This window comes from Neofelis nebulosa, chromosome 7, assembly GCF_028018385.1.
Source record: "Neofelis nebulosa isolate mNeoNeb1 chromosome 7, mNeoNeb1.pri, whole genome shotgun sequence".
In the NCBI taxonomy this organism is placed as follows: Eukaryota; Metazoa; Chordata; class Mammalia; order Carnivora; family Felidae; genus Neofelis; species Neofelis nebulosa.
In genome coordinates, this window is record NC_080788.1 from 47136143 (window position 1) to 47162774 (window position 26632).

Here is a 26632-nt window from a genome sequence, read left to right on the forward strand (position 1 = left end):
GCTAAATGTTGCCTTTGCACAAGTCACTTACCGTTTGCTGTCCCCTTTGATTTTAACCTCTATAAAAATAGAATCAAATACATATTCTTTCAGGGTTGTGGAGATCCAAATAAATTGAGGTATGTAAAGCATCCAACACTAGGCTAGCATACTGGAATGGTTGAATTAACAGCAGCTGTTATTATTTCTATTACTTACCAGAGACACCTCCAGTCACATAAATGGCCATTACAACTGCCATTGCAAATCCAACATTGATAGTGACAATTCCTCCCAAGTGTCCACGACTGAGGATAGCTTGGGCAACAGAGCCACATCCAAGGACCTGGAATGAGAGGAAGCTTCATAAGTGGGGATGGCCACTGTCAAAGACAATGGAAAGCCATAGGAACAAGAAAGATGTTTTAAGCAGACATGTAGATTGGGCTGCCTCAGGCTTCATGCAAATCAAATCGTAATGATCCCGCTGTGCACAGAGAGCAAAATGGTGGTTCTGAAGCTGTATCTGGCTTACAGATGAGGTTTCTGGGCCTGCAGCATTAACATTTTCCCCATACTTGTAAATCGGGTAATTTCACACCATGATCCAGGGTTCTGTTCTTAGTTTAAATCAAACTTTTTATTTGAGGCAGTTGTAGATTCCCTTGAGGTTGTAAGAAATAACACAGAAAGATCCCATGTACTTTTTACCACTGGTTCCTTTTCATCAATCAGAAGATCTAGCAACCACAGGGAAATAATTTCCTGGAGCAGAGCAGCAGCTGGTCACTCCCTTTAAATTAATGTTTATTTTTGAGAGAGAGAGAGCTTAAGTAGGGGAGGGGCAGAGAGAGGGGAGGCTGCTCACTCCCTTTAAACAGAGCTTGTATGCTCCCAAGCGGCTCACTCACTTCACTCCACTCACGGAGGTCTCCTTCCTGGCCCCTATAGGAGAGCTGGCAATCCCTGCTCTAGAAGTTCCCAGTGTAAGCCATCTCAGGCTCACAGTCATATGCACATCTGACAAATGGAAAGGCCATTTGTGCCATGTACAAAGCCATGGGAAAGGGCATCTGATGTGCAAGAAAACAAAGGAAAAGTGGCAGGGGGATAGCATTGGCAATCTAGCTCTCCTCATCCCCATGTCTTTTCTCCCTGATGAGGCTGTACTTTCTTAGGGAGCCGGGCTGCCAAACTTACTGCTTCTTGCATTCCCTCTGGCACCAAGCACAGAGCTGTGCTTATAGGAAGCACTCTACAAACAGTTATACAGTAAAGATGAAGTAGGATCTTCCATAGTCTTCAGCTCTAGAGGGTATTTTGGAGAATGGGATAAGTATTCAGAAATGTCTGGAACAAATATATTATGGTACATCTACTCAGCAGAGTACTATGCAGCTGTATCACAGAATGAAGCAGATCAGTGTGTACGGAAAGATTCCCAATATATACTATTAACTTTTTTTCATGTTTATTTATTTTTGAGAGAGAAGAGAAAGTACAAGCAGGGGAGGGACAGAGGATTTGAAGCAGGCCCTGCACTGACAGCAGCGAGCCCAACACAGGGCTCATACTCATAAATCATGAGATCGTGACATGAGTTGAAGTCAGACGCTCTACCAACTGAGCCATGCAGGCGCCCCTATATTAATAACTTTTAAGAAAAGATATAGATCAGTGTTAAAGCACACTGCCAATCATATTCAAAATATATTACATTAAAACCTTGGATTGTGAGTAACTTGTTCTGCAAGTGTTCTACAAGTGAACAAACATTTCTAATAAATTTTCAGTTGATAAATGAGTGATGTCTTGCAATACGAGTAGTATGTGATGCCTAACATCACATGATCACAACCAAGTTAATGATTCTCTCTCCCTTTCTTTCTTTCTTTCTTTCTTTCTTTCTTTCTTTCTTTCTTTCTTTCTTTCTTCCTCTCTCTCTCTCTCTCTCTCTCTCTCTCTCTCTCTCTCTCTCTCTCGGATTGTGGGTGATTGTTTCTCATGCCCAGATGCTCGGTCTCAGGCTGCAGTGTTTGGCAGTTATCAGTGATTTTTCAGAATGTTAGAAAGTGCCCACAACTGACACTAGTGTATTTTTTGTCACTTCAGAGCACCTATGGACAGTCCTCTGCTTTTCCAAACAAAAGTAAGCTTAGGAAAGAATGCTTTGCTTCATTCTAGGTCAGACTGCCTGCAGATGGAGACCCCTTCTTCTGCTGCCTTATTGACAATTACATTAAATACAGTATATGACAAAAGTTTATTAATATTGTACTGTAGTCAACATCCATATGAGCATATACAATGGCCCCCATGCAGAAAAAATTCCATTGAGTCAGTAGATAGCAGTGATTCCATAAGGGATTGTGAAAGTCGTCCTACACAATAACCCTTCTCTCTCTTGTCTCCCTCACGCCAGCCACAAAGGTTTTCAAAGGCAAGTAAAAAAAATTTTTTTTTAATTTTCTTTAGTATTTTGTATTATATTACAGGACTGTAATCATTTCTACATGAATATTTTTGAGTTGTGGAATGAATCATCTGAGTTTCCATTATTTCTTAAGGGAAAATTTGCTTTGATATACAAGGGCTTTGGATTACAAGCATGTTTTTGGAACTAATTATACTTGCAAACCAAGGTTTTACTGTGTATGTATTTCTTTTTACATTCATGAGCCATCTCTATGAACACGGATCAGGAGATGGTACTGGATTCCATGGGGGGAGCTAAATGGCCAGTGCAGATACTGGGAGAGAAATTTTCATTGCATACTTTTTTTTTTTTTTAACCATGTGTTTTAGTTTGTTTGTACCTCTATAACAAAATACCACAGACTGGGTGGCTTATAAACAACAGACACTTATTTCTCACAGTTCTGGAGGCTGGAAGTTCAAAATAAGGATGCCAATATGGTCAGGTGAAAGCCCTATTCTGGGTTGCAGACTTCTCTGTTGTATCCTGCAGAGCAGAAGGGACTGAGCAAGCTCTCGTACGTCTTTTAAAAGGGCACTAATCCCATTCATGAGGGCTCCATCCTTGTGATCTAATCACCTCCCAAAGGCCCTACCTCTAATACCATCACTGTGGGCATTAGGTTTTTAGCAAATGAATTTGGCGGTGGGCGGGGGGACACAAATATTTGTAGCATCATGCATTTCCTAATTTTTAAAAAATGAGTCCTATATTTTCACTGAACAATTAAAACCATTTAATCATGGTCCATTAAGGAAACATTTGATGAGGGAGTGTTACTGGGAAAGACAGATTAGTTACATGTAAGTCTGTTAGAAAAGCAACAAGACAATAAGTGGCCATCAGCCATCCTCATGCTGTGGTTTAAACAGCTAGTATGCTCCTGGAGGAATAAGTTCTGGACTGCAGGATCATTAAATCATTGCTCTTTATATTTTGAATTGGCCAAACTTTTTCTAGAATACATGGCTCAGCTTGGGTTTCATAATGAAACAACAACTTCAAGAAGGACTCAGTATCAAGTAAAGAATATTATTTAAGGACACGTGAGGAAAGGTTTCAGAAATAAATATGCTCAAGGAAAAAAGAGATTAAACATGTGAATGCCTCTTATCAGGAAGATAATAACCAGCCACTATGTGCCTCTTCACAAAAGGATGAGAAGAGAAGTGTGAACCTGAAGTAGGAGAGGTAGCACATAAACAATTTCTTGACAGTGATGGATTAATTCTAAACCGCTCCCCCAGGGTGCATTTGTGAGGTCTTTCATAGAAATATAATATACAAACAATAATTTCATACATATAGAATGCTTTTGTTTTACTCCTCCCTGAAGGCAGAGAAATTATCTTGATGGTCTTTCAATAGCCTCCGTAATCCCCAATTCTAAGACATATTGACTCACCTCAGTTCTAACTGCTGGATGGTAGGGTTAAGTAGGTGGCTTGATATCTTGAGGGACACCCTTGGGCTACCCATCACACATGCACTGGCTTGGCTCCAGACCCTACACTGAATCCTAAGTGAGGTTGTAATAGGAACATGTTCCCCTTTCCTTATTCAAAAACATCCCCTGGGTCCATTTCATAGCCTATCAATTTCACTTAGACTTGACCTATTTTTTTCCCAGAATCTCTATCTATTATAATAACTCTCTTTATTAAAACCGCCACCACATTGGTGTCTTTCTTTTTAATTTAAACTGAATTAACTGCCCTGTGCACAACTTCCAAAGTAACTGGCATTTTGGCAGCATCTTCAGAAAACAAGAATAAAAGTTTACTGACAACTACCATGACTTGATTTAGACAATGAGGTGTAATGAGACACATCCGGACACAGGCCAGTCCTGAAATATTACTGCTTTCCATATAAGCATCTTCCTGCTTTTATGGTCTGATGCGCGTGCACTCGTGCTAGTCTAGAGGGGACAGAAAAGTTTTAAATGGCCTGAGTGGATTCAGGGAGGCCTCTGCCCTGTCAAATTTCATAATGATTAATACTCTCCTTTTCCACCCCAGATGCTGAAATGGTTTTTTTGTTCTTTCCTCAGGAGGATAATCGATGCTGTGTGCTGTGGGAAAGGAAGGAGGACAAATGAACAGTGTGGGGACTTCCCTGACCATCAGAAATTGCCACTCAGATTTCAGCCCAGATTTACATCATTGCTTTTAAATTTTAAAATACATTTATTATAGTCTCAGAGGCAATGAGGAAGTCAGGCAACTACCCTCTAGTATCACCCCTTGCCTGCCTCATCCCACCTGAATTTACTGCACAGGGAAGCAGTCCTTGGATATCCTAATGTATCGCGGCCTGATTGCTAGGGAACTGGTCACCCACTCTGGTTTCCTTCTTCTGTGCGCCCAGTGTAGTTTTTTTCCTTCCAAAATGAAAGAACTTTCCTTCATGGTATTACTGAGAAATTTTCCAACCAACTCCCTGCCCTAACCTTTGAAAAGCCTGTCCTACCATTCTCCTTCTTAGATACAGAGAAAGCCTATTATCATATCCACTTTGTCTCAGTTTTCTGGTCTCCCTATCTGGAAAGCTGTTTTGGACCCATTACCCATTCATAACTCACCACACCTAACCTTTGTTCTTTGAAATTCAATCGTACTGTCCATACTATACAATTAGTGCTTAGTTGTTTTCCAAATGCCGGACCTTGGTTTCCTTATCTAGAAAACAATTTCTAAGATTCCTTTCCATACCCACAGCAAACACTAGGCTGGTTTATTTTGTTTTATTGTTTCCTTAGGTGTTGTGTTTCCCACGCCCACCATCCCCTCCTTGTACAGGAGGCCATGTACAGACCTTCAAGTTCTGTTCCACCTTCTTGTCAGGATCTAGCAACTGCTCAGTCTAACTGCCTTCTCCAGGAGAGTTAGAGAACTCACAAAAGCATGTAGAGGAGGAAAGGTATTACAAGTCATGGATCTGGTCCTCACTGTGTCCTTCGTTGTGCCCCTAAAGCTCCTCATTCATCTCTCATTCATATTCTCTCAATAGCTTCACCAAGCTTTCTCTTCTCTCGTCTGCCAATACACCAACCTCCTTTCTGCAAACACCACCACCTTCTACTTACTCCGTGCCTGTAAGTTGCCTTGAAGCTCAATGACAATGTAGAATATCACATTTGTGTTCGTTATCCAGCACTATGTAACTACCCCTGAACTTAGTGGCTTAAAATGACAACATTTATTTTGCTTGTGAGTCTGCAGTTTGGGCAAGGTTGGTCAGGGCATTTCAACTCTGCTCCATTTGGTGTCAAGTATGATGGTTCAAAGTTGATAGGATTATAATTATCTAAAGGCTAACACATTCACGTGTTTAGTGGTTGATATTGGCTCTCAGCTGATGCCTTAGCTGGAGCATTGGCCCAAACACCTACAAATGGCCTCTCCTTGTGGACTGGCTTCTTTACAACATGGTGGCTCGGAACCCAGTGTGAGCACCATAGTCTCCAGAGCCTGGGGTCTTAAACCCTGCATGATGCTCTCTCCTCAGCCTTAGCACCATGCTGGTTCTGAACTCAATGGCACACATACTGGATCTTATATAGGCATTTCACCAACAACATCCTAAACAGGTATTCATCTGGTCCATGTTGGATTACTGTGAGGCATAGGGAGCTCATTATCACATCAGGCAGTTTGTGCTATATATTTTTTCATTTTTCCATTGGCTGGGGAGTCCTTCCTTATATGAAGTTGGAATCCTCTCTCCTCTAATTTCTGTCTATTAGCTCTAGGCCCATTCTTGGGACTATAAAGAATAAACTTCTTTCACATACCGGGCTTCTAATAAATGGAGGGAGCCTAAGGTCCTCTCTAAGTTCCCTTTCCTGGATGCCTGTCCCTTCATTTTTGATTCCTAAGAGTCAGATTCCCAGTGAGTCTCACCTGGTTGAGCTCTGGGTTGTCAGCATTCCTCTTAAAACACAGGGCCCAGAAATGGACACAGTCCTCCCTTATTTGTGTGTCATGTTCTGACATGGTAATTTATCCTATACCCTCTGCTCATTGCTTCTACTGCCATCTAGTGGGACACTCAGGCACAGGATGTACTTGAACTGTTCACGTATCTATGCCTGATTTTCCCAATTTTATAAGGTATACAAGATCATGTGTTAAACTTCTTTGTCTCTGTAACAGCATCTAGAATATTGGAGGTAATTAAATAAACAGATTTTAGCTGCTGTTTCCAGGTACGACTGTCGGTGTCTGTGTAAATGAACATGTCAATTCTCAGTCTCAGCTTGATTATCTATTAAAGCGTAATAATAATACCAGCCAGGCTTGTTTCATAGGATTGTTTAGTAAAGGTGCAAATGGGATAACAACAATGAAAGCACTATTTAAATGACAAAGGGCAATGACAAGTGCAGGATATTATTGCTTTTAATATAAACTAAAAAAGAAAACCCCCATTTTGGGTGAGTAAGTTAAGACAAACGGACTCATGAACTTAACCACTGACTCACTCATGGGTAATAAAACCAGGGAGAAACACATCTATGACATGTATTACAAATAGTTGCTGTTTCATTCCTAGTAGTGGGATAAATTTGCGGAAGAGAGAAAGTGGGAAGCTGACAAGAGCTTCACATTGTTTTGCCTATTTATGATTCCTCTCCAAAGATGGGTCCTTTCATATTTGGTGGGGTTTTAGTGCTTTTGGTAGGAAAGCAACACAGAAAGGGGAGAGGGTAAATACTGTTGTTATTATCAGGCACCACATGTGGCAGGAGTGGGAGAAAGAATTTCAGTGGGAAAGCAAGAAGGATATTTGAAAGGCAGTTGGACTGGTGACCAGTCATTCTCAATCACCCAGGCCAAACATTCTGGAATCATTTGTATTCCCTCCTCTTCTCTCCCTTTGCCATTCATAGCCAATCATTCTCAAATTTTCTGAGTCTTCTTCTGCAGCCCCCAGCCAGTGTCCTCACCCCCAGTGTCTCCCCACTCAGTGACCATGCCAGATGAAGCACAACTTATATGCCATTACTCAGGAAGTAGCAGCACAAACACCTCCACCTGGTCCTCAGGGCCCTCTGGTGCCTTGCCTCGTGACTCATCCACTTTCTGCCTGGTATTCTTCAGCATAAATCTGCATCAGCCAGGCTGGTGTCCCAGTCACTTGAGTCCTTTGAGCTCATGACACTCATTCCCACCCTGTACACCTGCTTATGCTATACCTTCCAGCAAAATGTCCCTTCTCTTCACTTTCCCCAGCCAAACCCAATCTATTCTTAACACTGAACTAAAATCCTACCTCCTCTGTGGGGTTTTTCTTTGACAGCTTCAGCCTGCAGAGGCCTCTTCTGCTTCTTCTACTATGTCTTTACGATGTCATTTCATTATATTCCACCTTGCCTTGTGTCACCCCACCAAGACTGTAGCGTCTGCCACAGCAGCTCAAACAATATCTGATGTAATATATTAAAATGTCTAAACATAAGCAGGGAAAATAAAACCCTGTGTAAATGTCTTTTCAAGAGAAACAGTCAATTTCAGGGTGGGATGTGAGAAGTGGGAGGTGTGATTTCTAAGAAATATCAGTTGGGCTGCTGGCAAGTTCCCAACTGAGCCATGACCCCTACGACAAGCTGATTACTGGACACAGATCAAGTTATTATCACAGACAAATGCTGGAGATGAGGAGAAAGGATAATAAGCCTACTATTCTCAAAACTCTTAGGTATCTATTCCCTTCTTTACAGTGCCAACCAAGATATTCCCAACACAGTACACAGTGCATAATAGACCCTCATCAAATATTTATTTAGTCAGTATGTAAAACAGAGACTCAGTAAACATTTATTTAGTAAGTAGGTAAAAATTGAGCCCTTTCAGAAAAGCAGTCATTAATAAAGGCTAGGGATTCTTTAGCAAAATGTTTACAAATGTTTGCAAATGCTTGCAACACGAGGCCAATGATCACTAGGGAAACTTGTAATTATTATAAGGGGCCTGTGATTCTTTGTGTGCATCAAACATGGTCCAAATAAGGGGAAAAAAAACCATGTCTCATATCTACGTTTTGTAGTTCAGTATTTTCAGAATTAATAGATACTGAAAGAAGAGTTGAAAGGACTTCTTGGGAAATACTGTCATGGACTTTGGAGTTAAGGCTTCATGAAATGCTTACTATCTTTACTCATCCGTTTAGGGTAGCATGGATAAAGAAATATAAACACCAGCTACGATCTATTTGGTGTGTTCTTTGTGCCGGGTTCCTTGCTAAGTGCCTTACCTGTATTACTTCATCATTATCAACTTATGTTCACCCTAGGAGAAAAGTACGGTATTATTATCTCCCTTTTATGGATGAAGAAATTGAGGCTGAGAGAGGCCAAGCAATTTCTCTAATGTTACATAATAAAAAATAAAAGAGACAGAACCTGGATTTGATCCCAGGTCTGTCCTAATCAGAGGCCTGTGCTCTTAACCATTACACATTGGGTGGAGTGAGAGGTCATCAGAAGGAACAAACACCCCCGAGAATTGATAGAAATATTCAGGTAGAATGCTGGGCTCCCACAGTGTGGGATCAGGGCACCAGTTTTCCTATCTCATACTGCAAGTGAAGGGCTGTCTGGGAATGCTGAAGGACTTGGAGACCCATGATAGCAGCCATCTGTTATCAATCTACCCAGTGCAAACAACTGCATTGTAAACCAGGTATATCAGTCCAAGGGGGTTGAAGGCCTGAGGAGAATGCTCATTTGGGGACTCTTCTTATAATTCTTGGGCTCCTGTACCAGGGCACGTGACGTTTCTGGTGATAACAAACATGGTCACTTTGGTCCGACACTTGTGAATTTTCACCAAAGCTTCTAGTGACCCAGCGAAAAATCCTTTTCAGGCCCATTTCCCTTCTTTCTCAGAGACCAGTGAGATAGGCTGGTGACTAAGTGCAGAGCTTTTCAGTTTATGCAAAACCTGTTTCACTGATTAACATTTGCTTGCTCTCTTGCTCCTCCTGCATAGGCAACTTCCACTTTTGTCTGTCTTCTTTCCTCTTGGTGTCTCGCAACTTTGTGGTCATCAGGAGAAGGTACACTCATGCGCCCAATGCTGACCAAACCTGCCTGGTACCGGAAGTGAGTGGGCTGAGATAATGGTGGGGCAAGGCCTTTATCTGTACTGATGAACCACACCCACGAGCCACACAGATGGCACTGGCCAGCATTCTGGGGACTTATTAGCACTCATATCTGTTCTCAACACTAAGATCCAAGAAGTGAAGCCATTCCCCAACTCTCACCTGCCCCTTTAACCAGACCCAAGAAGTAACCCAAGGGGCCATTGTAAAATGCCCCAACATTTTCCAAGCTCACCTGGCTAGTATTTATTTATTACCATTCTCTTGAAAACTTTTCTAAGAAGGGAATATCCTCCTTTAATTTAGTAATGCCAGTTTGGGACATGTTTGTTACGTCTCACGTGGGAAGCAACCATGTGAGCCAAGAATGTGAGTCATGTATGACTGTTTATCTTGTACCTTGGTGCAGGTCTTCTTGAAATTTAGGGGAGGAATATATTTTAAATGAAAAATATCCTTCAGTGGAGAATTTGTCATTTAATGTAAATGTTCATAAAACAGAAAAGTCAGTATTCAAAGAGTATGCCTGTGGCAACATTTGTAATTTAAATGAACTGATTTGTTTACACACACACATATATGTTACAAATACTCTCTTTTAGTCCCCATAATAACTCCAGGGAAGGAAAACAATGCTGTTTTCTTCTAAAGAAACCCTTGGACAAAGAAATTAAGTAATTTGCCGGAGGCCATACAACTAGTGAAAAGATTTTTTTGGAACCTAAAATTAACATTTGTGTCCAAAGGTTGTGTTTCTTCACTTACCCTAAACTGCCCTCAACTGTACCTGAACAAAATAAGTAGTGTGTCCAGATTTGTGCTTTACAAGTCTGTCTTTCAAAAAATGTAATATAGTAAACTAAGATCCCTAAATCTGCAAGTAGCCCTAATTGTGATCTGGCATTCACTCAGCCATTCCTTCCTCTTGTCATTTATTCTTCCATACATATGTACATTCGGCACATGTGGTGCCTCATGGTAGCAGGGTTGCAAACAAAATTCAGACACAGGTCCTCTAAGAGCTCACAGAGTAGTGGGAGAGGTAAGATAGCTGAGAACCGGTAAGAAAAATATGGATGAAGTGTGGTGCTGTTATTTAATATTCTAAGCTTGTTATTTTTTTTTGATGTCTATTTATGTTTGAGAGAGAGAGAGAGAGAGAGAGAGAGAGACAAAGTGTGAGTGGGGGAAGGGCAGGAGAGGGAGACACAAAATCTGAAGCAGGCTCCAGGCCCTGAGCTGTTAGCACAGAGCCCAATGAAGGGCTCAGACCCACGAATCGCAAGATCATGACCTGAACTGAAGTTGGACTCTCAACCGACTGAGCCACCCAGGCACCCCACTAAGCTTGTTATTAGTAAATGGCTTAAGCATTTATGGCTAGGGAAAGTATACCTGGAAATGTGGTTTTATAGTTTAGTCTTACGACCTAAGTGACAGCTGTTTTGACATTTCAGTCTCCCCAAATTCTTGAATTATCTGATTAATACCCCCAAATTATTGAATCATCATAGTATTTAATAATACTATTAAATCTGAGATGTATTAATATATGCACATAACAGATTGGCCTAATGAGCAACTTGATTAAAATTATATGAGATCAAGATTTCTCTTCTGGTACTGCCTGAAATAAAAATGGTTTTCACATGATTGCCTCAGTCAATTTTGCCAGGTGTTAGGATGAGAAAACAAAAGGATCACAATCTTGCACTAAGGAATTTGATTTCCAATAGCAGGCCTCTTATAAACAGATGATATTGAATAGAAGGCTGAGGCCCTCAGAGTCTCTCCACTTGCCCTTTTCTGGTGAGAATAGTTTGTAGAGTGTGGCTAAGGACATCTTGAGAGCACAGTCACAAACTGGTGGTCCATGACTGAAGACAGTCTATGAGTGGGATTGACTCAGAGATATGCTTGGCCTACATGGTGATTTTTTTTTTAAATTTTAGAAATTGTCGCTAGTATATAATCTTATTTTTTAATGGTTATTTATTGGTTTTAGGGGTTAGGGGCAGAGAGAATCCAAAGCAGGCTCCATGCCCAGCATGGAATCCAACGCAGGGCTCCATCTCATGAACCATGAGATCATGATATGAGCTGAAATCAAGAGTTTGAGCTTGACCTACTGAGCTACCCAGGCACCCTTGTTGCCAGTATTTAAAAAGAAAAATTACACATAGACCTTTCTTTTTTTCAAACTTGAAAGTCTGATAAAAATCTACCCCATTCCTACTTGGCCACAGTGGAGACAGTCTGGGTGGCAGACGCCTCCTGAGACAGGACAAACACTTCCTTCTTAACCCTGCCATGTCCACTTCATCCATATATGTTACCTGCCTCATCTCAATAAGCTTTGGGGCTACTGACTCCCATCTTAAGTCCTGGGAGGAGAAATCCATTTAGCTTTTGGTGTTGGTGACTTCCTGACCCCACAGATATCCTGGTGATAGCAGCCCCAAGATGAGATGCAGCACAGACTCTCAGTTCCTGGAGAGAGAATCTGTGGCTACCTTCAAATGAAAGACTGACTATGGGCAAGACTTTAAGGTAGCAGTGATAGGGAGACCAAAAGCACAGTCTCCATTATTATTTTGTACAGTTTATTTTGAGAGAGAGAATGCATGAGTTGGGGAAGGACAGAGAAAGAGGGAGAGAGAGAGAATCCCACGCAGGCTCCACACTGTCAGCGCAGAGCCTGATGCAGGGCTTGAACTCATGAACTGTGAGATCATGACTTGAGCCGAAATCAAGGGTCAGACGCTAAAGTGACTCAGCCACCCGGGTGCCCCGTATAGTCTCCATTCTTGAGAAGGGAGTCACTTTGGGCCTTTGCCAGAGGTTCTCCTCCTCCTATAAACATTTTGTTTTTTGTAACTGGAGAGGAAGGAGAACAAATGCCAATCTGTCAATACATTCTCTGCAAACCTTGGCCCTTCAGCCTGTGCTGTAGGTATATGTTACTATAAGTCGCACATCCTACTTATCATACATCTATTTAGTTTTTGTGACTATATCCACTGGAACATGTCATGATAATAGAAACAACAACAACAGCTAACATTTTATTGAGTGCTTTTTATGAGTTAAGTACTTTCCATACATTAGCCCATTGGTCCTCACATCAACCCTTTGAGTCAGGTCCTCTCTCTTCCTCCATTTTACGAACAAGGGAATGAAGTTTAGAGAGGTTAAGAGAATTTCTCACATTCACACACATGGGGCCCAGGTTTGACTACACATGATTTTGACTACTGGATAGGTGAATGAACAAACATTAATAGCACATGTATCATACTGTCATGTACATTGCTTCCATTATTCTTCCCAACATTTAATCCGCATTTAAAAATTGGAAGGCCAGGGCACCTGGGTGGTTCAGTTGGGTAAGTGTCCAACTTCAGCTCAGGTCATGATCTCACGGTTCGTGGGTTTGAGCCCCAGGTTGGGCTCTGTGCTGACAGCTCAGAGCCTGGAGCCTGCTTTGAATTCTTTGTCTCAGTCTCTGCCCCTCCCCAGCTCTCAGTCTGTTTCTCTCTCTCAAAAATAAATAAACGTTAAAAAAAATGTTTTTTAAATAGAACAAAAAGTGGAAGGCTGGAGAGAGACAAACCAACACAGACTCTTAACTATAGAGAGCAAACTGATGGTTGGGGTCGGGGTAATGGGTGAAATAGGTGATGGGGATTAAGGAGGGCACTTGTGTTGAGCACTGCGTGTTGTATGGAAGTGTTGAATCACTATATTGTACACCTGAAACTAATATTACACTGTATACTAACTGGAATTAACATAAAAACTTTTTTTAAAAAAATGGAAGACTGGATAACCTGACAGAATTCATACAGCTAATAAGTGGCAGAATTTGAGTCTGGAACCAGGTCTTCTGATTCCTAGCTCTGTGTCCCTCCTGTGCCAACTGCTGTTGTTTTGGTGGGTCTGTTTGTTCCCTTTATTAGGACAGAATGCATATTTATGCACAGCTTTCTAGTCAGTTAGTTTTCAAACTGGAAAATAAAATGTTCTCAGTCATAACAAAAATAGTCACAAAAAAACCCAAGACTGAAACCTGGACCTTCTGGTTAAAAATAAAGTATTTGATGGTATGTAGCCTGAGAAAATATCAGGATATGATCAGTCACCCCTCAAGAACCAGCTGTACTTGAAAAGAGATGATGTTAGGGCAAGCTCATAAAAACAGAGGAATCTGAAATTTGAGAACCAGGTGAATGGGCGAATGGCCAACCTCAGTGCTCTCTAAGTAGAAAAGAGGATGAAGCACAAACTTGGGTCTCAGAAATATAAGGTGATTAAACGTCATTCTTTCTCATAAGATGAAAAGAACAATTCTCTCCTTTTCTGGCCTATATCAGGTGTTCATGTCCCTCAACTCATCCAAAATAATGCTTGCTTGGACAAGAACTTGATCACAATCCCTGGGTCAGAATTAGGAACTAATTAAACATTTATTTATTAAGGTATGAGTGTTCAATAGGATAAACATGGGTCTGATGATGCTGTACATAGATGGAGGGTTGCTGAGGACAGCTCTCTCCCCCTCCCCCACTTTTCTTGGTAAATGTTTATTTATGTTTGGGAGAGACAGAAAAAGCATGTGAGCAGGGGAGGGACAGACATACAGAGAATCCAACGTAGGTTCTGCACTAACAGCAGAAACTTGATGTGGGGCTTGAACGCACAAACCGTGAGATCATGACCTGAGCCCAAGTCGGATGCTTAACCAGTGGGGCCACCCAGGTACCCTAAGGACAGCTCTCTCTTTATTCAAAGTGACCTAACAATGTTAAGAACACCTTGGGTCACCTTCAGTCTGGAAGATACCTGAAGACAGGAATTCTGGGGCAAATTTGTTTCTTAGATTCATTCCAGACCCAGTATGTTCCACAGACCATCAGTTCCATGAGATGCTCCTCAAAAAAAAAAAAAAAAAAAAAAAGGATCTTTGCAGGGGCCATGCTAATCTTCTCTGTATTATTCTAATTTTTCTCCAAAGAAGACATACAGATGGCCAACAGACACGTGAAAACATGCTCAACATCACTCATCATCAGGTAGTGCAAATCAAAACTACAATGAGCTATTACTTCACACATGTCAGAATGTCTAAAATAAAAAACACAAGAAACAAGTGTTGGCGAGGATGTGGAAAAAAGGAACCCTTATGCACTATTTGTAGGAATGCAAGCTAGTGCAGCACTGGGGAAAACAGTATGGATGTTCCTCAAAAAATTGAAAATAGAATGACCATATAATACAGTAATCACACTAGTGGGTATTTACTCAAAGAATATGAAAACACTAATTCAAAAAATATATGCACCTTTATGTTTATTGCAGCATTATTTAAAATAGTCAAATTATGGAAGCACCCCAGTGTCCAATGATGCATGAATGGATAAGGAAGATGTGGTATAAATACATACAATGGAGTATTATTCAGTTATAAAAAGGAATGAAATCTTGCCATTTCCAAGGTGATGGATGGATCTAGAGGGTATAATGCTAAGCAAAATCAGTCAGTCAGAGAAAGACAAATACCATATGATCTCACTCATGTGTGGAATTTAAGAAACAAAGCAAATGAACAAAGGAAAAATAGAGACAGACCAGGAAACAGATTCTTAACTATAGAAAACTGATGGCTACCAGAGTGGAGGTGGGTGTGGGTGATGGGTGAGATAGGTAATAGGGTTAAGAGTACACTTATCCTGATGAGCATTGAGCAATGTATAGAATTGTTGAATCACTATATTGTATGCCTGAAATCAATATAGCACTATCTATTAACTATACTGAAATTAAAATTTTAAAAAGGGATTTGTTGGGGTGACTGGGTGGCTCAGTTGATTACACATCTGATTGTTGGTTTTGGCTCCAGTCATGATCTCATGGTTTGTGAGATCAAGCTGAGTCGGGTTCTGTGCTGATAGAGAGGAGCCTGCTTGGGATTCTCTCTCTTTCCCTCTCTCTCTCTGCCTTTTCTCTCTCTCTCTCTCTCTCTCTCTCTCTCTCTCTCTCTCTCTCTTTCTCTCTCAAAATAAATACACATTAATAAAATAAAAAAGGAATTTGTGGTCAAGTAAGTCCAGGGCCTATATATTCTATTTCCCTCTTAGAGTTTATAGTGAACATTAAAAGCTCTGATAAGTCCTATAGTTGAAGAAACTGCTTAACTTGGTTTAACCCAGTGTTTTCCAAACATATTTGGGATGGACAGCATATTTTCTTTCACTTAATCCTTATTTGCATTTCATGGAACTAGTATTCTTCAGAACACATTATGAGCAACTCCCTAAAACACATTGAAGGGAGAAGATCTGCTGAGTCAGCTCTTTTAGGGGAACAGGGGATTGAAGAAAATGTACATGAATATGTAAAATTTTTTTCAAATACAAAGGGTATACAATAAAATATAAGAAATTTATCTCTTGGTTTGTGTGGGTGGCTCATTCAGTTAAGCATCTGACTTTGGCTCAGGTCATGATCTCACCTGTATTGGGCTCTCTGCTATCAGCACAGACCTCGCTTCAGATCCTCTGTCCCCCTCTCACTCTGCTCCTCCCTTGTTCACAAGCACTCTCTCTCAAGCAAAAAAACTTAAAAAATAAAAGAAATTTGTCTCTTTCCCATCCCAGATTTTATATTTTATTCTTTACAGTAACTAATATCACTACTTCCTGATATATCCTGTAAAAATGTGTGTGTGTGTGTGTGTGTGTGTGTATGTGTTTATACAAATAGGAGTATTTTATACATACCATTTTCTGCTGACTTTTTCAAGTTGGTAGCTTAATGAATCTTTTCATAACAGCATATAAAAATTGGCCTCATTATCTCTAATTTGTATATAGCAGTTCATTGTAAGGATGCACCACAATTTATTTAACCACTTATTTGTTGATAGAGGCATGGGTTTTTCAGGAGGTTTCCTCCTTAGAAAATCTAAACTTTGAAATAGAGACTAAGGCGTGTGGGCTGATTCTAGGCTGGGAGAGAAGTGAAGCCCTCAGATCTTTTTTGGTCTTGGCTGGTCATGCCGGGACTGTGTGTCTTAGCATGATCAGCCAATCCATCATGATGGAGGAGGGGGGCACATTTTGCTGGCATATTTTCTCTTAAAGCATTTTCTTTGCTTGGTGGGTTCAGTGAGCTCAGCAGTCCTACCAGGACATGAAATAAGGTGCCCACTACATGTATGGAGTAGACTTCATTGCTGAGCTGTTTTAGCATTTTGATCAGACCTATCAGCTACCTCTCTTTTATGAGGCTTCTCTTCCTCCCAGTCCCTCAGTTTATGCTGTATCTTCATCATAAGGTTGATGAGTAAAGAGGAGACAACGTCTGCTCTCATTTCTATGTTCTCCTTTCTTGTCAAGTAATGGAAACATGTTGCAATGGGCTTTGTCACTAAAGAAAAAAACGAACCAAACCCATTCTGGAAAGTAGAAAACAAAAATACTTCCTCTTTGAAAGTCAATGAATGTAGCAAGTTTTCTGAGTCAAAATTCAAACTCAGGGATCAAAAACAGAGTTCTGTTTGGCAGAATTGTTTGGCTTTAGGAATCTGTAGCCTTTAGATCAATGACCCAGAACAGACTTTTCTCCCCAGGTCTTTTGGAACTCTGAAATTTTCCAGGCCAGTCTGGCCCTTCATGTTCACTGTTGGTAAGGGGAACTCTATAGGAAAGTCCTCCTTCAGCTGATCCTGACTCAGGCTGTAAGGACTAGAAGAGAGTCAGCTTCATTTGGAGAAAGCATGGGATTTCCTAGTTAGTCATTCATGGTCACACATCTCATGTGGGGGAAAGGGAGCAGAGAGACATTCTTTTTTTTTTTTTTTTTTTTTAATATTTTTAATGTTTATTCATTTATTTTTGAGTGAGAGAGAGAGAGAGTGAGCGAGGGGGGTGGGGAGAACAGAGAGAAAGGGAGACAGAGAATCCCAAGAAGGCTCTGTACTGTCAATGCAGAGCCTAATGTGGGGCTCAAATCCACAAAACTGTGAGATCATGACCTGAGCAGAAACCAAGAGTCAGGCACTTAACAGACTGAGCCACCTAGATGCCCTGCAGAGTGCCACTTTTTTGGAGAGAGTGCTCTTCAACAGGGTATGCACATTCATCAGTCTTCCTTTTCTAGTTTTCCACTTTACAACAATCATTTCTTGTTGGTGATATACCCAAGCAACCTCCCAGAAACAAATGTAAGACTGCTGTGGAAGAACAACCCCACAGTGCAGGCCGTACAGAATTCCCACAGAGAAAAGCAAACCCTGCTGGAAGAGTTTACACTACAAATTTAGAAAACACTAAAGGAAGTTTTCTTTTGTGAATGAGAGTGCATAAAATAAACAGGATTATTAGTTCCCCCAAAATTTGAGATGAACAGAACAATCATAAAATACCATCGGTACATTAGGCTTTAGTGAGTTAGAGAGAGAAAAGAAATAAACACATGAGAAGAGAAAAGAAAAGCAATTTTTGAAAAGAACCAAATAGAACTTCTAGAAATGAAAACATATTAATGAAACTAAAGACTTAATGAATGTATTAAAAGATTAGATACAACAGAGAGGAATTCGTGCATTGGAAAATAGATTTGAGACAACTACATAAAATTCATCATGGAGAGATTAAGAGATACAAATATGAGAGAAGGGTAGAGACATAAATTAAAAAAGTAAGAAGGTCAGGCATATATGCACATTTAATAGGAATTCTATAAGGAGAAAACAGAGACACTGGGGAGAGGCAAGGCGATTAAATTAAGAATTTTCTAGAACTGTATAAATTGTGAATCTTTAAATGCTGATAAACAATGAATCCTGAGTGTTATGTATAAGATAAAATAAGCCCTGGTCATATTGTAGTGAAATTTCAAGGGAAAAAAAAGAGAAAGTCTTTTTGTTGTTGTTGTTGCTTTTATAATTTTTAAAATTTCAGTATAGTTGAAACACAATGTTACATTAGTTTTAGGTGTACAACATAGTGATTCAACTTCTCTATATGTTATATTCTGCTCCTTTCCAATGCAGTTACCCTCTGTCACCAAACAACACTATTACAATACCATTGACTAGATTCCCTATGCTATGACTTTTATTCCTGGAAGCCTGTATCTCCCACTCCCCTTCACCCATTTTGCCCATTCCTTTATTCTTCTCCCCTCTGGTGACCATCATTTTGTTCTCTGTATTTATAGGCCTGATTCTGCATTTTGTTTATTTATCCATTCATTATGTTTTTTTAGATGCCACATCTGAGTGAAATCACATGGTATGTGTCTTTCTCAGTCTGGCTTAAATACCCCCTCTATCTAGGCCTGTCCATGTTGTTGCAAACGGCAAGATCTCCTCCTTTTTTATGGCTGTATAATATTTGTGTGTGCGCGCGTGTGTGTGTGCCACATAAAAAGAGAAACTCTTAATAGAAACTAGGGAAATTCAGATTAAGACAAGAATTAGATGAACACTAGACTTGTCAACAGCAATAAGAGACATTGGAAGGACACCTGCGAATTGCCAAGCAAAACCAGTTGTCAACCTCAAATTCATCAGCCAATCATTGAAACTTGAGAGTGAAATAAAGAAAAACTCAGGCAAACAAAGACAGAGAAAGTTTATTCCTCACACACCCTTTCTGGAAAATTTCCTAAGGAAAGGTTTTTTTTACTGCACAAAGAAGGAAAATGCACCTAAAAGTAATGCATAGATGTATAAGTAATTAGCAAATAAAGTGATAAGTGGTAGTAAATTTAAATAAGTAATCATCATTAAAAATACCAATAATAAAAATATTGGAGGTAGAATTTAAATATCAGACAATAATGACATGTAAGATAGAGTGGTTGATTACAATCAGGATTTTAAAAAGTTTTTGTGTTGTTCAGAAGGAAAGAAGTTGATTCACTTTAAATTTTGTTAACTCTAGAATACATTTTCTAAAGATGAAAGGGTAAATACTTAAAAATAGAACAAGCACAGGAGAAAGGGGAGAAATAAAGAAACCTGTTCAACTCGATGGAAAAATGTAAGAAAGGTCACTTCAAAAGGGGGGCCGGGCACCTGGGTGGTTCAGTCAGTTAAGGGTCAGACTCTTGATTTCTGCTCAGGTCATGATCTCACAGTTCGTTCATGAGATTGAGCCTCTGCTTGGTATTCTCTCTCTCCCTCTCTGTGCCTCTCCCTGTTCATGCTCTCTCTCTTCTCTTTCTCTCAAAAGAAACTTAAAAAAAAAAAAAAGATCAAAGCAGAAATTACTGTGAAAAAAAACACATTAAAAATTAGAGAGAATCATCACAAGTACAGTAGAGATATTAAGAGCCATATGGAAATACTATGAAAAATTATTTCACAATTATTGCTTTCACTGTATTGATTTTGAAAATATTAGCAATTTTGAAAAACTATGTTTGAAAACACAAATGAAGTACAATGTAGAAAAAATATAAATTGCTAAAATGTAATTAAGAATAGAAAATCTGGGGGCTCCTGGGTGGCGCGGTTGGTTTGGCTGAGTGTCTGACTTCGGCTCAGGTCATGATCTCAAGTTCTGTCAGTTCAAGCCCTGCATCAGGCCACGTGTTGACGGCTCGGAGCCTGGAGCCTGCTTCGTATCCTGTGTCTCCCTCTCTCTCTGCCTCTCCCCAACTTGTGCTCTCTCTCTCAAAATAATAAATAAACATTAAAGAAATTAAAAAAAAAAGAATGGAAAATCTAACTTAGACAATTAGACATAAGTTTTAGAGAAATCTTCTTGTACACTTCTCTCTCTCTCGCTCTTTTTTTAGTGCATATGCTAACTAATCTTCAAGGAGTAGGTAATCCTTACTTTATACAAAGTGTTGTAGTACGGTGGGTTTGTGTATCCATTCCCCTCGTGAACTGTTATGTGGTTTGCAACACAGAAAATATAAATATAAATATAAAATAGAAAATATAGAAAATATAAAAAGAGGGAAAGAACTACTTTTCATGGTGCTAATGTAATCTTGGTGATTAAATTAGACAAAGGACAACATAAAAAGAAATTATAGTCCAATTCCTTAATAAAACATTGCAATTGAAATGCCACATGATTAGGTGGAAATTCATCTCAGAAATGTAAGGATGGTTTAATGCTAAAAACATTGTCAATGTAATTTTCTTCATCAACAGATAAAAGAGTAACCCCTATGCTTATCTCAATAAATATAGAAGAGATACTTTTTAAAAAATTCAATAAACATCCCTAATGAAAGCTTTAGTAAATGAGGGGCAGATAGGAATTCCCTTACTCAAATCAAGAATGCCTACCCAAAGCCTATAGGAACTATCACACTTAATGGTAAAACATGAGAAGTAGATTCTTTAAAGTTGGGAATAAAATAACAATGCTACAATGATAGCTTCTAATAACCTTGTACTAGGAAGGTTTTAACCATGATAATAAGAAGAAATTAAATATTAAGGTCTAGAAAGAAAGAAAATAAAAGTTCTCATATTCTCAGGAAAAAAAAAAATTGTTTGTACCAGCACAACCCAATAGAGCATTTCACATTAAGAAGGGCACTTGTTGTGGGAGCACTGGGTGTTATATGTAAGTGATGAATTACTGGGTTCTAATCCTGAAACCAATATTGCGCTATAGGTTAACTAATTTGAATTTAAATAAAAACTTGGAAGAAAAAAAAGAAAGTAATTATAACAAAAATATATGGCATTGGTGCTGGTTTGGACAGAGAAATCACTAGAACTAAAAAAAGTTTTGACATACAACCACCTTCATATATGAACTGATATATGATCTATCTAACGGGTATATGATATCATCACAATCAGTAGAAGCAGAACAGACTGGTCAAATACATTACTGAAACAATTGGCTATTTTACCAGATAAAGGGCACCTACTCTGCACCATACACCAGAATAAATTCTAATGATTTGAAGACTTAACTATGAAAAGTAAGACATTAAGCTATAAGAAAACACAAAATATCAAAATCCTATTATAATCAATAAGAAAAAGTTTAAAAATGCAGAGGATATGAACAGACAATTTAAAGAATAGGAAAGCTAAAGCTTCAGTAAACCTGAAAAAGATTGTGGATTGCACTAGAAATTCATTAAAATTACTAGTGAAATTCTATTTCTTTTTTTTTTAAGTTTATTTATTTATTTTGAGAGAGAGAGAGAGGGAGAGAGAGAGAGGAGAGAGAGAGAGAGAGAGAGAGAGAGAGAGAGAGAGAGAGAGAGAGAACGCACGAGGGAAAGGCACTGAGAGAGGGAGAGAGAAAATCCCAAGCAGGCTCAGCACTGTCGCATGTCAGCGCAAAGACTAACGCGGGGCTCAGTCTCACAAACCATGAGATCATGACCTGAGCCGAAATCAAAGGTCAGACACTTAATCAACTGACCCACCCAGGCACCATGGTTTCTTATATGTCGAATGGACAAAAATCTAAAAGTTGGATAATACCAAGGGTCAGTGAGTACATGGAAAACGGGGACTCCTATGTTACTGATGGTACTTAAATTTAAAACCACTTTAAAGAGCAATTTTACAATATGCATGAAGTTGAAGATGCACATGCCTAGGGCCACCAAACCTACTTCTAAGTATGTACTCAGAAGAACTCTGGGACACACATACAGGACACGTACAAAGACGTTCACTGCAGCAGTGTTGGTAATGTGTTGCAAACCACATAACAGTTCAAGAGGGGAATGGATACACAAACCCACCGTACTACAAAAGTAAAATGAATTGCCTACACCTACATGTCCCCAAATAGATAAATCTCAGAAAGTGTATTTGGGAGGAAATTTTCAAATCGTAGAAGGCATACAAACTATGAAGCCATATATGTACATTTTGAAAACATATAAAACATATATTGTTTCAGGCAACAGCAGTGGAAGTTCAAAAGCATACATGAGAACGGTAATTTCAGCATGGTGAAGAAAAACCAGAGATTTGATTCTAATCCCAGCTCCACCACATATTTGCCTGTGGGCAAGTTACTCGATCATACTAAGCCTTCCTTTCCTTATCTGTAAAATAAGAAAAATTCCCTTACCTTATGAGATTTTTCCAGAACTAATGATTGTCTGGGTATAGTGTATGTTCAACAAATGTTTACCCCTTTCCTGGTCTTTTGTCCTCATCTCATCACCATGCTGGAAGGCAGAGAACCTTCTGCATCAGCCTTCTCAAAGCTGCTAAAGGTACAAGGCAAGGGCCCACATAGAACCCTACATGCTTAGTTCTTCCACACTTTCATATTTAGAACCTGGGACTTTCTTAAAGTGACAGAACACCCAGTACAGAAGTACAGACCCATGAGAGGCTGAGAACTAAATGTAAATCAAAAGTAAATAATAAGAATCAGGTGGAATTGACTGTGGTGGAAAAAGCATTTGACAGAATCCTGTGAGTGTGTGGGTCTCTGTTTCTTCATCTGAAGGACACAGAGGCATGGCATTTGGGGCCAGAATCAGCCAGGCACTGCTGACAGCAGAGGCTTCTGCCCAATCATATGTTGGCAGACTGACAGCTCTAGCTCAGTGGGACCCTCATCATTGGCAGCCAGGCCTGGAGGGGGACAGGTCTTTGCAAAGTCATAAGCCAGACCAAGCAGAGAGGAAACAGAGAAAGGGCAGGTGACTGTTGAGCAAGAAAGTGTGAGAGAAGAGTTATGGTGTCCCTTTATTCCCCTTTGCCTATTGGTCCCTTGCTCTGAGCCACAAGGTGTCCTCAAGGAGAATCCAGAAAATAGAAGCTCTAGGGGAAACACAGTGCAATGCATGGTCAATGTGTTCATTAAGGACATGAAGATATGACTGAACCACCTCAGAACCCTAGTGTTACAAGAGCTTTGAGTGTGTTTGTAGATACTGAAGTGGTCCATAAACTCTATGCTAATAGAGCTTCTGTAAAATTTCTCTGCCAGGATCATGTCTGCTCTATATAAGCATCTTTTGGTACCTTTACTATCTAATGTATTTTAGGCTATAAAATTAGTAAAGTTCTCTTGAGCTTTCCCATGAAAGGAGTTAATTCTCACCAAACAATGGTACATTAGTAATAACTAAAGCCAAGATATCAAGCCCAGCTCTCACATTCATGGGCTGGGTGACCTTGGGTGAACCTCTTAATTATGTTATACCTATTTCTCCCACCGGGCAAAATGGAGTTGATATCTTTCTCTCTCTGTATCTCTTTCTTTCTCCCTCTCCCTCTCTCTTTCTCTCCCTTCCCCCCAGGAAAGATATAAATATAACAATAAACAAGAATCTATATGAGATGTGCAACAACATGGATGGATCTAGAGAGTATAATGCTAAGTAAACAAACACCACACGATTTCACTCATATGTGGAATTTAATAAACAAAACAAGCAAAGACAAAAAGAGACAAACTCTCTAGAGCACAAACTGGTAACCAGAGGGAAGGTAGGTGGGGGCTGGATGAAATAGGTAAAGGGGATTAAAAGTACACTTATCATGATGAGCACTGAGTAATATATAGACTAGTTGAATTTCTACATTGTACACCTGAAATATAACACTGTATATTAACCAAAATGAAATTGAAAGAAATAATCTACCTGAGAAGGCACTCTATGCCTCTTGGAGGGAAAACGCAGTGGAAACCAAGAGAAGTTTATGCTTAAGGCAGTGTGGGCTCCACACTGACTCAAAGGACATATGATTGCATCAATCTGTGTGTCAGCTTCCCCATCAATAGGAAGGGCCAGCAACATCTATCTCATCCGGTTCTCAGAGCTGTCCTACTAGTACCTGGAAATTCTAAATATGTAGCAGTTCCAAATGTCCTGAATTATGCCCTGCAAAGCACTTATTTTAAGAACTGGCTTGTTTTAAGAATTTTCCTATTTTACTCTAAATGCTAATCATATATTCTTTTGTTTCAAAAGCTCTCCAGTATGAAATAGACCCACTCTAAGATCTGAGCACACTTTGTAATAATAATTTTAAAGACCTAGAATTTCTATAGTTAGCATATCTGGTATCTCTCCAAGAACAGAATGGCAAACCCAGTGACTTTGGCAAGGTGGGAAGTTTGGTCATGAAGTCACGGAGGAAGGCAGAAGCAGATATGGAAATCACTGTGGGGTTTGACATTTGTCATGTGCCATCCATCTCACTTCCTCCCTCCCTCCTGCACTGCCCACTCCCTTATGCCCTCCACATCCTGTGTCCCAGGTCTCTGCTCATTCTATTTCACCTTCAGGGCACAGATCGAGGCTATTACTTTTAGCAGAAGTATTTACATTTTTTCAATCTTGGAGATGCCAAAAGGTAGATCTCTAATGTGCAACCTTGACAGAGTGAGACAAGAATTTAGAGTCTTTCCCAATACACAAGGAGATGATCACCCACTCATAAATTCTGCCCTGGAAGGATGCCCTTCCACTACAAGAGGAAATATAGCTGCTTGCCAGGCTGTTCACCTCAGCATCTTCAATAGGATGAACTCTGTATCAAAGAATCCGGAAACATTTGAAGACAGGAAAAGGTGCATGGAGTGGTGAGGAGTAAACATAGCTGCTACAAGAAACGACTAGAGATTCTGGGAATTTCAGCCACCAAAAGACATTTTAATTGAACACACATTTATGGGGTCCCATTTATGTATGTGCAGAGTTCTGTGGCAGATGTTGGGGAAAGGAGGCTGCAAGATGTCCAGAAGGAGACAAAGAAGCTGTTTTCAAGTACTACAAAGACTCTGAAGTAGAAGAGGGGAAGGGGCGAGCATGGGGAAAGGGAGCCAGCATTTTATGAGCGGTTCCTATCTCAGGAGCTTTACGTGTAGTGGGTAATGTGCAGTTTGAAATCCCCAGGCCCTGAGCCATGTGCAGAAGGCTAAGGATTCCCCTGCTCGCTCCCTTCCCCTTGTTGAGCAGTGACCCTTGTTGAGCAGTGTTTTCTGCTTCAGAAAGCTTTGGGGGTACAACTCATGGTCTGGCCTCATCAGGTGCCCACCAGTTAAACTCACGTGACTGCAAGCAAATGAGAGAGCTAACTCATGGCTCCAGTCTATGGAGACGTTCAAGTGGAGGGAGTCTGATTTACTATCTATCAAGGACATTGTGGAAGGAACTCCAGCAATGGGTGGGAAGTGTAGGCTCTAGAATTAGAAAGAATGCCAGTTCAGTGCTTTCCTGGTTTCGGCCAGTGACTTCATCTCTTTGAGTCCTCATTTCTTCAATTGTTTATGAGTAATAATAAAACCTTCCCAATGCAGCTATTGTAGGATTAAACAAATGTATGTAAAGAAGCTAACATATGGTAGGTACTTAATACATACTCCCTCCCTACGTTTGCAGCTCAAGGCTTTGAAACCCTTCTATGTATTAGGGAAGATCCACTGTGACCCCTCTCCCTGGCACTAGCAAAGGTGAAAAGGTATACCTATCCCTTTCTAATTTGGGTCTGTAAGCCCAAATTAGAGCTAATTCTTTGCTTATAACCTAGTTATTGCTGTTTTTAGTTATAGTTTACAAAGAATTTTTCATGGACCTTAATGCTACCAGTGGGCCTTATTAGTCATTTGCACCATGGTATAAATGAGTTTAAGATACTTCTTCTAAGGGCAGATTTTTGAGAGTAAGGAGGAAAATGGCACCAGACTCTCAGGGTCTGGGGGAAAAGCCAAATTTGAAGGACTGATGAGTCCTGCATATCCTCTGCCATCTTTTTTTTTTTTTTAAATGTTCCCTTTTGCCCATACCTTGTCAACAATCAAAGCTTTCTACTATACAAAGCAACATATTATGCACATTTTCTAAGAAAGCAGAAATAATTATTTTGGCTAAGAGTTGAGCAAAGCCACATAATTGGTTAGAAAAAATATTGTGTTGTACGAAAACTTCTGGCATATATACCCCCAAGCCTTAATAAAAATATTATAATCACAATTATGGATTCCACAAGAGTTTGCTTTAAAAAATTAATGTACAGTGGAGATGGAAATGAATCATTTAGGAAATTATTGGCTTTGGCCAGAAGACACAAAGTTTTATTTTTCAATATACAGTATG

The 26632-nt window shown here is 39.8% G+C and overlaps 1 protein-coding gene and 1 pseudogene across 1 annotated transcript in view; both read right to left on the bottom strand.

The window, feature by feature from the left end:
- Positions 1–26632, bottom strand: part of AQP9 (aquaporin 9) — a 47838-nt gene that overhangs the window by 17243 nt on the left and 3963 nt on the right. The window contains exon 3 of the mRNA XM_058737587.1: positions 199–325. Coding sequence (XP_058593570.1) covers positions 199–325 — 127 coding nt within the window. The remainder of the gene's footprint in view (positions 1–198; positions 326–26632) is intronic.
- Positions 14500–14584, bottom strand: LOC131518385 (U6 spliceosomal RNA; annotated as a pseudogene).